Source organism: Hypanus sabinus (genome assembly GCF_030144855.1).
Source record: "Hypanus sabinus isolate sHypSab1 chromosome 24 unlocalized genomic scaffold, sHypSab1.hap1 SUPER_24_unloc_2, whole genome shotgun sequence".
Taxonomy (NCBI): domain Eukaryota; kingdom Metazoa; phylum Chordata; class Chondrichthyes; order Myliobatiformes; family Dasyatidae; genus Hypanus; species Hypanus sabinus.
The window spans coordinates 1,206,858-1,221,865 of record NW_026778933.1 but is presented as its reverse complement, the minus strand read 5'-3'; the positions used below and the strand labels follow the sequence as shown (position 1 = coordinate 1,221,865).

At 49.6% G+C, this 15,008-nt stretch overlaps 1 protein-coding gene across 1 annotated transcript in view; it reads left to right on the top strand.

Moving 5' to 3' along the window:
- Nucleotides 1-15,008, top strand: part of mboat7 (membrane bound O-acyltransferase domain containing 7) — a 57,966-nt gene that overhangs the window by 35,885 nt on the left and 7,073 nt on the right. Inside the window, exons 3-6 of the mRNA XM_059957569.1 lie at nt 381-510; nt 9,868-9,994; nt 10,882-11,032; nt 12,018-12,375. Coding sequence (XP_059813552.1) covers nt 381-510; nt 9,868-9,994; nt 10,882-11,032; nt 12,018-12,375 — 766 coding nt within the window. The remainder of the gene's footprint in view (nt 1-380; nt 511-9,867; nt 9,995-10,881; nt 11,033-12,017; nt 12,376-15,008) is intronic.

The following is a 15,008-nucleotide window of genomic DNA, read 5'->3' as shown; positions in this document are numbered from 1 at the left end:
TGGCCCAGGGAGTGTAGGAGACTGAGAGGTGTGTAAAACCACGAGGGTGAATGAGCACTGTCTTTTTCCCAGGGTTGGGCAATCAAGTACCAGAGGGCACAGGTTCAAGGTGAGAGGGGAAAGAGATTTAATAGGGACCCAAGGGGCAGCTTTTTCCACCCAGAGGGTGGTCTGTCTATGGAACAAGCTTCCAGAAGAAGTAATTGAGGCAGGAACTTTAACAACATTTAAAAAGGCAGGTGCATGGATAGGAAAGGTATAGAAGGACAACTGGACCTGGCTTAGATGAGAATCTGGTTTGGCATTGATGAATGGTCTGTCTCCAGGCTGGATGTGGTGGGGATCCTACCAGTGACCCTCTCTCTCTCGCCACCCCACAGGGAAGCTGGGGAGACAGTACGGCGCCACACTGATTGGGTTCACTATTGTTGCGGCAACCTGTGGCATTCACACCTTCCATTCGCTCTTGTGTATCTTCATCACCTGGGCAATCATCAGGTTCTGCAGCAGGTATGTGTCCATTATGTCCCTTGACCCCTCACCCCTCACTGAGACCTACTGCTTTATTCTCTACACCCACAACTGTGTGGCTAGGCACAGCATAAATGCCATTAATAAATTTGCCAGCAACACAACCGTTGGCAGAGTTTCAAGTGGTGACAAGGAGGAGCACAGGAGCAAGATAGATCGGCTGGTTGAGTGGTGTTGCAACGACAGCCTTGCACTCAACATCATTAAAACAAAGGAATTGATTGTGGATTCAGGAAGGGGAAGCCAAGGGAACATACACCAGTCCTCATCAAGGGATCAGCAGTGGAAAGGGTGATTAACAGAACATAGAACAGAACAGGAACAGACCTTTTGGCCCACAGTGCTGTGGCAAAAAGTGAATCAAAAAACCCTCAAACTAATCTCTCCTACCTCTACAATATCCACAACCCTCCATCTTCCTCACATCCATCTGCCTATCCAAACGTCTTTTAAAAGCCTCAAATGGATTTGCCAGTACCACCATATCAGGCAGAACATTCCAGGCATCCACCTCTGAGTGAAAAAAAAACTTAACCCTCACATCCCCTCTCACCTTCAATGCGTGTCCTCTGATATTCGACATTTCACTGTGGAAGGCAATAGCAGTTCCAGGTGTCAGGGGTATGAAACGTATGAAGCTACCAGAACTAGATAAAAGGTTCTTGGGAAGCTGAAAAGTCTGAAGGTAGATAAGTCACCTGCACAAGATTGTATATACCCCAGAGTTTTGATTCCGACTCTTTGTCCTGTTGGCATTGAGGAAGAGGTTACTTGTCTGGACCAGGCCCTGACTCTTCTACCTCCTCTCTAAAGGCCATCTCATCATTGTTAGTGATGAATCAAGAAGAACGAGCCCATGTGAACAAGAGTGCAATGAAAAACTTTCTTGCAGCAACATCAAAAGCACACAGCATCACTCGCAAAGAAACACAGAAATTAAAGATAAATCAGACACAATTTTCCACAGAAGGAACACGATTAAACTAAGTGGTCATGGTGTTACTGTGATTAGGGGTGTGCTAATTGGTTGAAGGGAAGAAGTCGATCCTGAACCTGGTGAAGTGGGGCTTCAGGCTTCTGTACCTCCTGCCCAATGGGAGACACGAGAAGATGACACGGCCCGGATGATGGCGATCTTTGATGGTGACCTTGCCTTCTCGAGGCAGCACTTTGTGTAGCTACTCCTGACGGTGGGGAGGGATGTGCCCGTGTACTGGGCTGAGTGCAATGCTTCCTACCTTCCTGAGCAAACCAGGAATTGCCGTACCAGACCGTGATGTAATTAGTCAGCATTTTCCCATCTTCAATCGTTTAATTGGAGAAGGGCAAATGACACAAACCAAAAGGAGTTGGTGGGGGGTGTGGGCAGCCCGTTGTCTGTGTCTGACCTGTGTAAGCGCCAAGATCTGATGTGGACCAGTGCATGCCTACCCCCCCCCCCCCCCCCCCACAAAGTCAATTAGTTGCTTTACCGAGGCAGTGGGAAGTGTAGACAAACTTAGCTGTAGGCAAAAGAACTGGGGGTAGAGTTTTTTTTCTCTCCCACAATTTATTGTTTTTCCTCCTTTATATCTGCTCAGTTAAAACAGTAGGGATGCCAGGCAGGATAGTGGAATGCTCCTCTTGTAGGATGTGGGGAGGCAGGCAGACCTCCAGTATCCACTACACCTGCTAGAAGTGCAACCATTTGCAGCTTCTAACACTCTGCATTAAGGAACTGGATGAAATCTGGATCAATTGGGAGGCTGAGGGGGTGATAGTGCAGGACTCAGGAAACCAGGTGACAGTCAGAAGGGAGAAAGGGGTTATACAGTGTAGAGTACCCCAGTGGCCATCCCCCTCAACAACAGGTATAAAACTGCTGAGTGGGAAATGATCCAGCAGAGGAAAGTCACAGCGGTTTCTGGCTCTGTGACTCAGAAGGGAAGTGGAGGGAGAAGAGTTGAGCTGTGGTGAAACTTTTTGGCAGGAGGGGCAGGACTGGCAGCTCAGTAACCCAGGGTTACGTTGTGTTAGACACGACAGAGTGGGAGAGATTAAAGGAGAAGGCGTGGCGTTACTAGTCAAGGAAAATGTCACGGCAATGCTCAGTCAGGACAGATTGGAGAACTTGCCTAGTGAGGCATTTTTGGGTAGAACTGATAAATAAGAAATGTGTGACCTTGTTGATAGGTCTGTATTACAGACCACTCACCCAAATTCAGGGAAGACGTTTGTAGAGAGATTACAGAATGTTACAAGAAACATAAGGTTGGTATAGCAGGTGGTTTTAACTTTCCACATATTGACTGGGACTCCATACTGTAAAAGGACTCGATAGTATTTGTCAATTATGTTCAGGAACATTTTCTTGATCAGTATGTAGAAGTCCCGACGAGAGAGAGTGTGAAACTTTATCTACTATTAGGGAATGAGACAGGGCAGGTGACAGAAGTTTGTGTAGGAAACATTTTGCATCTCGTGATCACAATGTCATTTGTTTCAAAGTAAATAGGGAAAAAGGGAGGTCTGGTGTGCGGACAGATTCTAAATTGAAGAAAGGATGATTTTGGTATCAAAAAGGATTTGGCAAGTGTGGATTGGGACAGGCTGTTTTCTGACAGAGGTGTACTTGGTAAGTGGAAGGCCTCAAATGTGAGATTTTGAGAGAGCAAAGCTGGTATGTGCCTGTCAGAATAAAAGGTAAAATAAACCAGGAGATAATAGGCCAGTGAGTGTGTCACCAGTTGTGGGAAAATTATTAGAAGGGATTCTAAGGGATTCTGGATATACAAGTATTTGGTTAGATGTGTATTGATTAAGGATAGTCAGCATGGCTGGTCATGCCTAACCAATCTTACAGTTTTAAAAGGAAGTTTCCAGTTAAAGTTGATGAAGGCAAGGCAGAGCATCTTGTCGACATGGACTTTCAGTAAGGCATTTGACTAAGTTCCACATGGGAAGCTGGTCAAGAAGGTTCAGTCACTTGGCATTCAGAATGAGCCAGTAAATTGAATTAAAAATTGGCTTTGTGGGAAAAGCCAGAGAATTGTAGTAGATGGTTGCCTCCCTGACTGAAGGCCTGTGACGAGCAGCTGCATGGTCCTTTGCTGTTTGTCATCTATCTCAACAGTCTGGATGATAATGTGGTTAAACAGAACAGCAAATGACAAGAAGATTAGGGGTGCAGTTGTCAGTGAGGAAGGCTATCATGGCTTGCAGAGGTATCTGGACCAGCTGTAAAATGGAATTTAATGCAGATAAGTGCAAGACGTTGCATTTTAGTGTGGTAGGTCTGACAGTGAATGGTAGGGCATTGCGTGTGGTACAACAGGGGGATAGGGGTGTGGCAATACAGGTCCATCACTCATTGAGTGCGGTACACGGGGATAGGGGTCTGGCAATACAGGTCCATCACTCAGTGAGTGCGGTACAACACGGGGATAGGGGTCAAAGTATGTAGTTTGACTACCAGGAACATATTGGAGTTGACAATGCCATTTTTTATCTGCTGAACAGAGCCTACTCCCATTTGGATAAGCAGGGCAGCACGGTGAGGATCCTGTTCTTTGATTTCTCAGTGCATTCAATATCATACAGCTCTCATTGCTGGGGGAAAAGCTCTGTTCAATGCAGTTTGGCACCACCTTTGTATCCTGGATAATGGACAGGTCTATCACTCATTGAGTGCGGTACAACAGGGGGATAGGGGTCTGGCAATACAGGTCCATCACTCATTGAGTGCGGTACAACAGGGGGATAGGGGTGTGGCAATACAGGTCCAATACTCATTGAGTGCGGTACAACAGGGGGATAGGGGTCTGGCAATACAGGTCCAATACTCATTGAGTGCGGTACAACACGGGGATAGGGGTCTGGCAATACAGCTCCATCACTCATTGAATGTGGTACAACAGGGGGGATAGGGGTCTGGCAATACAGCTCCATCACTCATTGAGTGCGGTACAACACGGGGATAGGGGTCTGGCAATACAGCTCCATCACTCATTGAATGCGGTACAACAGGGGGATAGGGGTCTGGCAATACAGGTCCATCACTCATTGAGTGCGGTACAACACGGGGATAGGGGTCTGGCAATACAGCTCCATCACTCATTGAATGCGGTACAACAGGGGGATAGGGGTCTGGCAATACAGGTCCATCACTCATTGAGTGCGGTACAACAGGGGGATAGGGGTCTGGCAATACAGGTCCATCACTCAGTGAGTGCGGTACAACACGGGGATAGGGGTCTGGCAATACAGGTCCATCACTCAGTGAGTGCGGTTCAACACGGTGGATAGGGGTCTGGCAATACAGGTCCATCACTCAGTGAGTGCGGTACAACACGGGGATAGGGGTCTGTCAATACAGGTCCATCACTCATTGAGTGCGGTACAACAGGGGGATAGGGGTCTGGCAATACAGGTCCATCACTCATTGAATGTGGTACAACAGGGGGGATAGGGGTCTGGCAATACAGCTCCATCACTCATTGAGTGCGGTACAACACGGGGATAGGGGTCTGGCAATACAGCTCCATCACTCATTGAATGCGGTACAACAGGGGGATAGGGGTCTGGCAATACAGGTCCATCACTCAGTGAGTGCGGTACAACACGGGGATAGGGGTCTGTCAATACAGGTCCATCACTCATTGAGTGCGGTACAACACAGGGATAAGGGTCTGGCAATACAGGTCCATCACTCAGTGAGTGCGGTACAACACGGGGATAGGGGTCTGTCAATACAGGTCCATCACTCATTGAATGTGGTACAACATGGGGATAGGGGTCTGGCAATACAGGTCCATCACTCATTGAGTGCGGTACAATAAAGCTTTCTTAGCTATGTGAAGAGAAAGAAGATAGTTAAGAACAATGTTGGCCCCTTGAAGAATGAATTGGGAGAAGTTGTTATGGGAAACAGGGAAATGGCAACAGAATTTAATGCGTACTTTAGATCTGTCTTCACCAGGGAGGACACAAGCAATCTCCCAGATGTATGGATGGGCCAGGGTCATAAGATATCAGAGGAATTGAGACAGATTGACATTAGGAAAGAATCTGTGATGAGTAGACTGGTAGGACTGAAGGCTAATAAATCCCCGGGTCCAGATGGTCTGCATCCGAGGGTTCTAAAAGAGGTGGCTCAGGAAATTGCGGATGCATTGGTACTCATTTTCCAATGTTCCTTAGATTCAAGATCAGTTCCTGAAGATTGGAGAGTGGCTAATGTTATCCCACTTTTCAAGAAGGGAGGGAAGGAGAAAACGGAGAACTATTAGCCTAACGTCAGTCGTGGGGAAGATGCTTGAGTCCATTATTAAGGACGAAATAGTGGCACATCTTGATGGCAATAATAGGATTAGGCCGAGCCAGCATGGTTTTACCAAGGGCAAATCATGCTTGACTAATCTGTTGGAGTTTTTTGAGGGTGTAACAAGGATGTTAGACGAGGGTAAGCCAGTGGATGTTGTATACCTAGATTTTCAGAAAGCATTCGATAAGGTGCCACATAGGAGATTGGTGAGTAAAATCAGAGCTCATGGCATTGGGGGCAGGGTTTCAACATGGATAGAAAACTGGTTGGCAGATAGAAAGCAAAGGGTAGCAGTGAATGGGTGTTTCTTGGGCTGGCTGGAGGTGACTAGTGGGGTACCACAGGGCTCTGTATTGGGACCACTGCTCTTTACGATTTATGTCAACGATTTAGATGAGGGCATTGAAAACTATATCAGCAAGTTTGCTGACGATACTAAACTGGGTGGCAGTGTGACATGCGAAGAGGACGTTAGGAGAATACAGGGAGACTTGGATAGGCTGGGTGGGTGGGCAGATACTTGGCAGATGTCATTCAATGTAAATAAATGTGAAGTTATCCACTTTGGAAGCAGGAACAAGAGGGCAGGGTATTGTCTGAACGGTGTAGAGTTAGGTAAGGGAGAAATGCAAAGAGACCTAGGAGTCCTAGTTCATCAGTCAATGAAGGTGAATGAGCAAGTGCAACAGGCAGTGAAGAGGGCAAATGGAATGTTGACCTTTATTACAAGGGGAATTGAATACAAGAGCAAGGATGTCCTTTTGCATTTGTACAGGGCCCTGGTGAGACCACACCTGGAATATTGTGTACAGTTTTGGTCTCCAGGTTTAAGGAAGGACATTCTGGCAATTGAGGAAGTGCAGCGTAGATGCACTAGGTTGATTCCTGGGATGGCAGGGCTGTCTTACGCAGAGAGATTGGAGAGATTGGGCTTGTACACGCTGGAATTGAGAAGATTGAGAGGGGATCTGATTGAAACGTTTAAGATAATTAAAGGATTTGATAGGATTGAGACAGGAAATATGTTCCAGATGTTGGGAGAATCCAGTACCAGAGGGCATGGATTGAGAATAAGAGGTCAATTATTTAAAACAGAGTTGAGGAAGAGCCTCTTCTCCCAGAGAGTTGTGGAGGTGTGGAATGCACTGCCTCGGAAGACGGTGGAGGCCAATTCTCTGGATGCTTTCAAGAAGGAGTTAGATAGATATTTGATGGATAGGGGAATCAAGGGATATGGGGACAAGGCAGGGTCTGGGTATTGATAGTGAATGATCAGCCATGATCTCAGAATGGCGGTGCAGACTCGAGGGGCCGAATGGTCTACTTCTGCACCTATTGTCTATTGTCTATAACACGGGGATAGGGGTCTGGCAATACAGGTCCATCACTCATTGAATGCGGTACAACAGGGGGATAGGGGTCTGGCAATACAGGTCCATCACTCATTGAATGCGGTACAACAGGGGGATAGGGGTCTGGCAATACAGGTCCATCACTCATTGAATGCGGTACAACACGGGGATAGGGGTCTGGCAATACAGGTCCATCACTCATTGAGTGCGGTACAACAGGGGGATAGGGGTCTGGCAATACAGGTCCATCACTCATTGAATGCGGTACAACAGGGGGATAGGGGTCTGGCAATACAGGTCCATCACTCATTGAATGCGGTACAACACGGGGATAGGGGTCTGGCAATACAGGTCCATCACTCATTGAGTGCGGTTCAACAGGGGGATAGGGGTCTGGCAATACAGGTCCATCACTCATTGAGTGCGGTACAACACGGGGATAGGGGTCTGGCAATACAGGTCCATCACTCATTGAGTGCGGTACAACACGGGGATAGGGGTCTGGCAATATAGGTCCATCACTCATTGAGTGCGGTACAACACGGTGGATAGGGGTCTGGCAATACAGGTCCATCACTCATTGAATGCGGTACAACACGGTGGATAGGGGTCTGGCAATACAGGTCCATCACTCATTGAGTGCGGTACAACAGGGGGATAGGGGTCTGGCAATACAGGTCCATCACTCATTGAGTGCGGTACAACACGGTGGATAGGGGTCTGGCAATACAGGTCCATCACTCATTGAGTGCGGTACAACACGGTGGATAGGGGTCTGGCAATACATGTCCATCACTCATTGAGTGCGGTTCAACAGGGGGATAGGGGTCTGGCAATACAGGTCCATCACTCATTGAGTGCGGTTCAACAGGGGGATAGGGGTCTGGCAATACAGGTCCAATACTCATTGAGTGAGGTACAACACGGGGATAGGGGTCTGGCAATACAGGTCCATCACTCATTGAATGTGGTACAACACGGGGATAGGGGTCTGGCAATACAGGTCCATCACTCATTGAATGCGGTACAACACGGGGATAGGGTTCTGGCAATACAGGTCCATCACTCATTGAATGCGGTACAACACGGGGATAGGGGTCTGGCAATACAGGTCCATCACTCATTGAGTGCGGTACAACACAGGGATAAGGGTCTGGCAATACAGGTCCATCACTCATTGAATGCTGTACAACAGGGGGATAGGGGTCTGGCAATACAGGTTCATCACTCATTGAGTGCGGTACAACACTTGGATAGAGGTTGTGGCAATACAGAACCATCAGTCATTGAAAGTGGTGTTACAGGTAGATAAGGTTATAAAGAAAGGTTTTGGCACATTGATTTCCAGCATTCAATGCATTGAGTACAGGAAATGGGATATTATGTTAACGGTTGTATGAGATGTTGGTGAGGCCTAATTTGGAGTGTTGCATGCAGTTTTGGTCACCTACCTACAGGAAAGATGTAAATAGTTAGAAAGAGTACAGAGGGCCTGAGTTATAAAGAAAGGTTGAATAGGTTAGGACTATATTCCTTTGCATGTAGGAAACTTGATAGAGGAATACAAAACCTGGGCTGTATTTTTTTTAAGACTATGATTAAATGACTCTAGCTCTTTATTTTTTTACTGACGTTGAGTGCAAGGTTGTTGTTCGGTCTCCACTTCACCAAGATGTCCAATCTCACTCCAGTGTGGAATTTGGAGTATTGTGTTCAGTTCTGGAAAGAGTGCAGAGGAGATTTCTGAGGATGTTGCCAGGACTCGAGCGACTTGAGTTATATTGAGAAGTCAGTCAGGTTAGGAGGTGTGTCAGAGATCGAAGGGCACAGGCTTGGGCAATCCATCTCCACAGCGCTGGGCGATCAAGAACCAGAGGGCACAGGTTTAAGGTGAGGGGAGGGAGATTTAATAGGGACCTGAGGGGCAACTTTTTCACTCAGAGGGTGGTCTGTCTGGAACGAGCTGCCAGAGGAAGTGGTTGAGGCTGGAGCTTTGACAACATTAAAAAGAGATTTGGACAGGTATATGGATAGGAACGGTTACGGTGAAGGGCAGGCAGATGGAGTTTAGTCAGCAGGAGCTGCTTGGGGGAAGGGAGGGAGTTAATGTCATCAATGTGTCAAAGGTATTGGGACAACTATATTGATTGGAAAGGCTGAGAGTAGGGGTTCCCAGCCTGGGGTCCACAGACCCCTCAGTTAATGACATTAAAAAAGTTCGGTACCTGTGGTTTACATGGATGAGATCCGAACACAGGTAGAAGAGAGTATATCAGCATGGACCATTTGCGCCGAAGGACATATTTCTATCCCTTCAGTCAATAACTAGTTGTTTATTTGGAGAAACGGCACCATAACAGGCTGATGCCTCTCTGCCACCCAATTACACCCATGTGACACCAATTCAACTACCAACCGGTACGGCTTTGGACTGTGGGAGGACTGACAGAGGAAACCCACGCAGTCGCCGTGAGGACCTACAAATGCCCTACAGGCAGCAGTGGGTATTGAACCCGGAATGCTGGCGCTGTACCCTGCCGCACACTGTAGTCACTCCAGCTTTTTGCGCAATTGTTCGAGATACTGGTGACCTTCCTGAGCCAGTCACAGTGGGAGAGCCATTCATCTGCAATTGTTGTGGGGCAATTGGACAAAACCAAGAGCTTTCACTCTCTCCCGCAGATACTGCTACCAGCTGACACTGGCTTGGATGTTCTCGTATCTTCTCCTCTTCCGCATGCTAGGCTACCTGAGGCTGCCAGCTCCCAATCCCTTTGCCAATGCCGTCCAGCTCCTGCTGACGCTCAAGGTGAGTGCAAACCAGGCGGTGGGGGTTGACCAGGGGCGGGAGGGCCAGTTGCTGACCACGCACTCTCCCTCTAACACACACCCTCTGTCCCCCACCTGTTCTCCCCACTCTGCCCCTCATTACCCTCCACTCCCCCTCCCTAGCCCCTTTCCCACTCCCTCCCCAGCCCTTTTTCCTATCCCTTCCCCTTTCCCCACCCCACCCACTCTTCCTATTCCCCCACCCTCACCCTCTTCTCAGGTTCACCCCTGCTCTACACCCTCTTCCCTTTCCCTTCTCATTCCCTAGACCCTCTTACACCCTCCCACCTCTGCCCCATCTCCACACCCAACCCTCCCCACTCTATCCGCACCCCTCCCCACTCTATCCCCACCCCTCCCCTCTTTCCCCACCCCTTCCCTCTCTTTCCACTCTTACCCCACCCACTGTCCCTGCCCCTCACCCTCTCCACTCCCACTCTCTACCCTCTTCCCTTTCCCCTCTCATATCTTACACCCTCTTATACCCTCCCATCTCCTCCCACACCCTCCCACCCCCATCTCTACACTCACCCCTCCCCACTCTACTCCCCCCTACGTCTCCTTGCTCCCCTACCTCTCAACCCCTCTCTCTCCCTTTCTCCCACTCTTCTGCACCCTCTCCCCTCTCCCCTTCTCTCTCCCTCTTCCCTCCCTTCCCTCCTCTCTCCCTCTTCCCCTCTCTTCCTCTCTTCCCCTCCCTCTCTTCCCCCCTCCCTCTCTTCCCCCTCCCTCTTCCCCTCCCTCTCTTCCCCCCTCCCTCTCTTCCTCCCTCCCTCTCTTCCTCCCTCTCTTCCCCCTCCCTCCTCTCCCCGCCTCCTCTTCTATCACCCTCACAGTCTCTTGTTCTCTGTCTCTCTCACTCACCAGATGGTGAGCCTGGCGGCAGAGTTGAACCCGGTGTACCTGGAGGCGTTGAGCCGGGGACGGACTGTCCCTGGTCGTCATCCGCTGGACGGGGTGATGCCTGGACTACGGGAGGTTCTGTGTTACAGCTACTGTTACCTGGGCATTCTGACCGGTGAGAGATCCCTTCGTCCAAACCCTGGCACCTACTCCCTACCTCAACGCCATCTTCTTTCTCCATTGCCACCCAACCACTCATCCCCCTCCTCACTCCCACCCATCCTCTCATCTGTCCCCATCACATCCCCTCACCCCCATCCACTCTCTCATCCCCCCTCAACTCCCCTCCACCCAAAACCACCCTCTCATCCCATCACACCCCCTCACCTGCTCTCCACTCCCACCCACCCTCTCATCACCCATCAAACCCCCTTCTCCACTATCACGCACACCCTCATCCCCCATCACACCCCTCACCACCCCTACCCACCCTCTCATCCCCTATCACAACCCTTTTCACACCACCTCACCCATTCTCCACACCCACCTACCCTATCCACCCCCATGCACCCCCCAACAACCCCATGCACTCTCTCATCCTTACACCCACCCTCATGCACCCTCTCCACCCCCAACCACCCTCTCATTCCCCTCACACCCTTCGCTCCTTCACCTTCATCAGCCCTCTACACGCCCATCCAAACCACCCTCCTACATCACCCCTCACCCTGCTCTCCTCCCCTCTGTCTCCCCTCAGTCCCCTTATAACCATATAACAATTACAGCACGGAAACAGGTCATCTCGGCCCTGTAGTCCATGCCGACGCTTACACTCACCTAGTCCCACTGGCCCACACTCAGCACATAACCGTCCATTCCTTTCCTGTCCATAATAGTATCCAATTTTACTTTAAATGACAATACCAAACCTGCCTCTACACTTCTACTGGAAGCTCATTCCACACAGCTACCACTCTCTGAGTAAAGAAATTCCCCCTTGTGTTACCCTTAAACTTTTGCCCCCTAATTCTCACCTTCCCTCCTTTTCCCTCTCCCCCTTTCTCTTTCCCCTCTTTTCTGCACTCCCCCTCCTTTCTGTCTCCTCCCCTTTCTCATTCTCTCCCCCCCCCAGCTAACGGTCTTCCTTTCCCCCCCCACAGGGCCGTTCTACCGCTATCGGACATACCGTGACTGGGTGCAGAATTCCCGCCTGCCCCAAGTGCCGAGCTGGGATCCTCTGCTCCGTCGCCTGTCACTGGCACCACTCTATGGGCTGGCATTCCTGCTTTTCTCCCACCTTTTCCCATTGGACTTCGTACGCACGGCCGACTTTGCCCGCCACGGCTTCGCCTACACTCTGCTCTACACGGCCGCCCTCTTCCTGACGTTCCGTCTACGCTTCTATGTGGCCTGGACCTTCGCCGAGGGAGCGTGTATTGCCTCTGGGCTTGGGGCGTACCCGGTGTCTGCCCGCTCCCGTCCGGGGAACGGTCCCACCAATCCCAGCTACACTGACAGGTCAGGATGTGCTGTCAGGGTCAGGGGTCAGTGGTCTCACCCCATTTGAGTCGCACACCGTTGGGGTCTGGCGCCTTGCTTCATTGAAAGCATGATTCTCACCCTGTTGGGGAGGTGATTCTCGCCCCGTTAGGCTGGTAATGATTCTCGCCTCGTTGGGTTTGGATTCGTGATTTGCATTCCGTTGCGCAAGAGTGTTGCGCTCTGTTTGGTTTGGGCATCACACTCCCTCCATTCCCCGTACACAATGTCCATCTCCCTCCATTCCCCGTACACAATGTCCATCTCCCACCATTTCCCCGTACACAATGCCCATCTCCCTCCGTTCCCCGTACACAGTCTATCTCCCTCCGTTCCCTGCACACAATGTCCATATCCCTCTGTTTCCCCGTACACAATGTCCATCTCCCTCCGTTCCCCATACACAATGTCCATATCCCTCCGTTTCCCCGTACACAATGTCCATCTCCCTCCGTTCCCCATACACAATGTCCATATCCCTCCGTTTCCCCGTACACAATGCCCATCTCTCTCCGTTCTCCGTACACAATGCCCATCTCTCTCCGTTCTCCGTACACAATGCCCATCTCCCTCCGTTCCCCGTACACAATGTCCATCTCCCTCCGTTCACCGTACACAATGTCCATCTCCCCCCGTTCCCCGTACACAATGTCCATCTCCCTCTGCTCCCCATACACAATGTCCATCTCCCTCCGTTCCTTGTACACAATGCCCATCCCTGTATGGAGTGACCATCTCCCTCCATTCTTTGCACGTCCATGTGAGTGCCTCAGAGCCTCTTATAACACCCCTATTGTATCTGCCTTTCCCACCAACCTGGGCGTCGCATTCCAGACCCCCACTCATCTCTGTGTAAGAAAAAACATGCCCCTCACATGTCCTTTGAACTTTTCCCTTCTCACCTGAAATGTCTGCCCTCTGGTATCAGACATTTCCATTCTGGGGATCAGATACTGTCTGTCTACTCTATAATCTCATAATCTTATAAACCTCTATCACGTTTCCCTTCAGCCACTGTCACTCCAGAGAAAACAACCCAAGTTTATCCAGCCTCTCCTTGTAGCTCAGGTCTTGTAATCCAGGCAGCATCCTGGTGAACCTCTTCAAAGACTCCATATCCTTCTTGTGAGTCCAGCAGCCCAGATGTGGCCTATATCCCTCAAAACCTTTACTATTCATGTACCTGTCCTTGTCTTTTAAATGTCATTGATGTTCCTGCCTCAACCACTTCCTCTGGCAGCTCGTTCCATAGACGGACCATCCTCTGGGTGAGAAAATTGCCCCTCGGGTCCCTACTACATCTCCCTCCCCTCTCACCTTAAACCTGTGCCCTCGGGTTCTTGATTGCCCAACCCTGGTGAAAAAGACTGCACATTCACCCTACCCGTGCCCCTCGTGGTTTTATACGCCTCTGTAAGGTCACCCCTCAGTCTCCTACACTCCAAGGAATAAAGTCCCATCCTCTCTCCATAACTCAATCCCCAAGCCCCAGTAACATCCTCATAAATCTCCTCTGCACTCTTTCAGCTCAATGGCATCTTACCTACAGCAGGGTGACCAGAACTGAACACAATACTCCAAGTGTGGCCTCACCAACGTCTTGTACAACTGCAACATAACGTCCCAACTCCTGTACCCAGTGCCCCGACTGATGAAGGCATGCCATGTCCCTATACCCCTGGGTCCCTCTGATCTATAACACTACCCAGTGTCATTGTCAACCTGTGACTCCACTTTCAGGAAACCATGTCCCAGTAGCCCTGGGTCCCTCTGTTCTATAGCACTCCCCAAGGTCCCTGTCTACCTGTGAATCAGGGAAACATGTCCCCGCACCTCTGGATCACATTGCTCTACAACACTCCCCAGGGTCCCTGTCTACCTGTGACTCCATTTTCATATAACCATATAACAATCACAGCACGGAAACAGGCCATCTCGGCCCTCCTAGCCCGTGCCGAACTCTTAATCTCACCTAGTCCCACCTACCCGCACTCAGCCCATAACCCTCCACTCCTTTCCTGTCCATATACCTATCCAATTTTACCTTAAATGACACAACTGAACTGGCCTCTACTACTTCTACAGGAAGCTCATTCCACACAGCTATCACTCTCTGAGTAAAGAAATACCCCCTCATGTTTCCCTTAAACTTCTGCCCCCAACTCTCAAATCATGTCCTCTCGTTTGAATCTCCCCTACTCTCAATGGAAACAGCCTATTCACGTCAACTCTATCTATCCCTCTCAAAATTTTAAATACCTCGATCAAATCCCCCCTCAACCTTCTACGCTCCAATGTATAGAGACCTAACTTGTTCAACCTTTCTCTGTAACGTAAGTGCTGAAACCCAGGTAACATCCTAGTAAATCGTCTCTGCACTCTCTCTAATTTATTGATATCTTTCCTATAATTCGGTGACCAGAACTGTACACAATATTCCAAATTTGGCCTTACCAATGCCTTGTACAATTTTAACATTACATCCCAACAATTTTAACATTACATCCCAATGCTTTGATTTATAAAGGCCAGCGTTCCAAAAGCCTTCTTCACCACCCTATCTACATGTGACTCTACCTTCAGGGAACTATGCACTGTTATTCCTAGGTCTC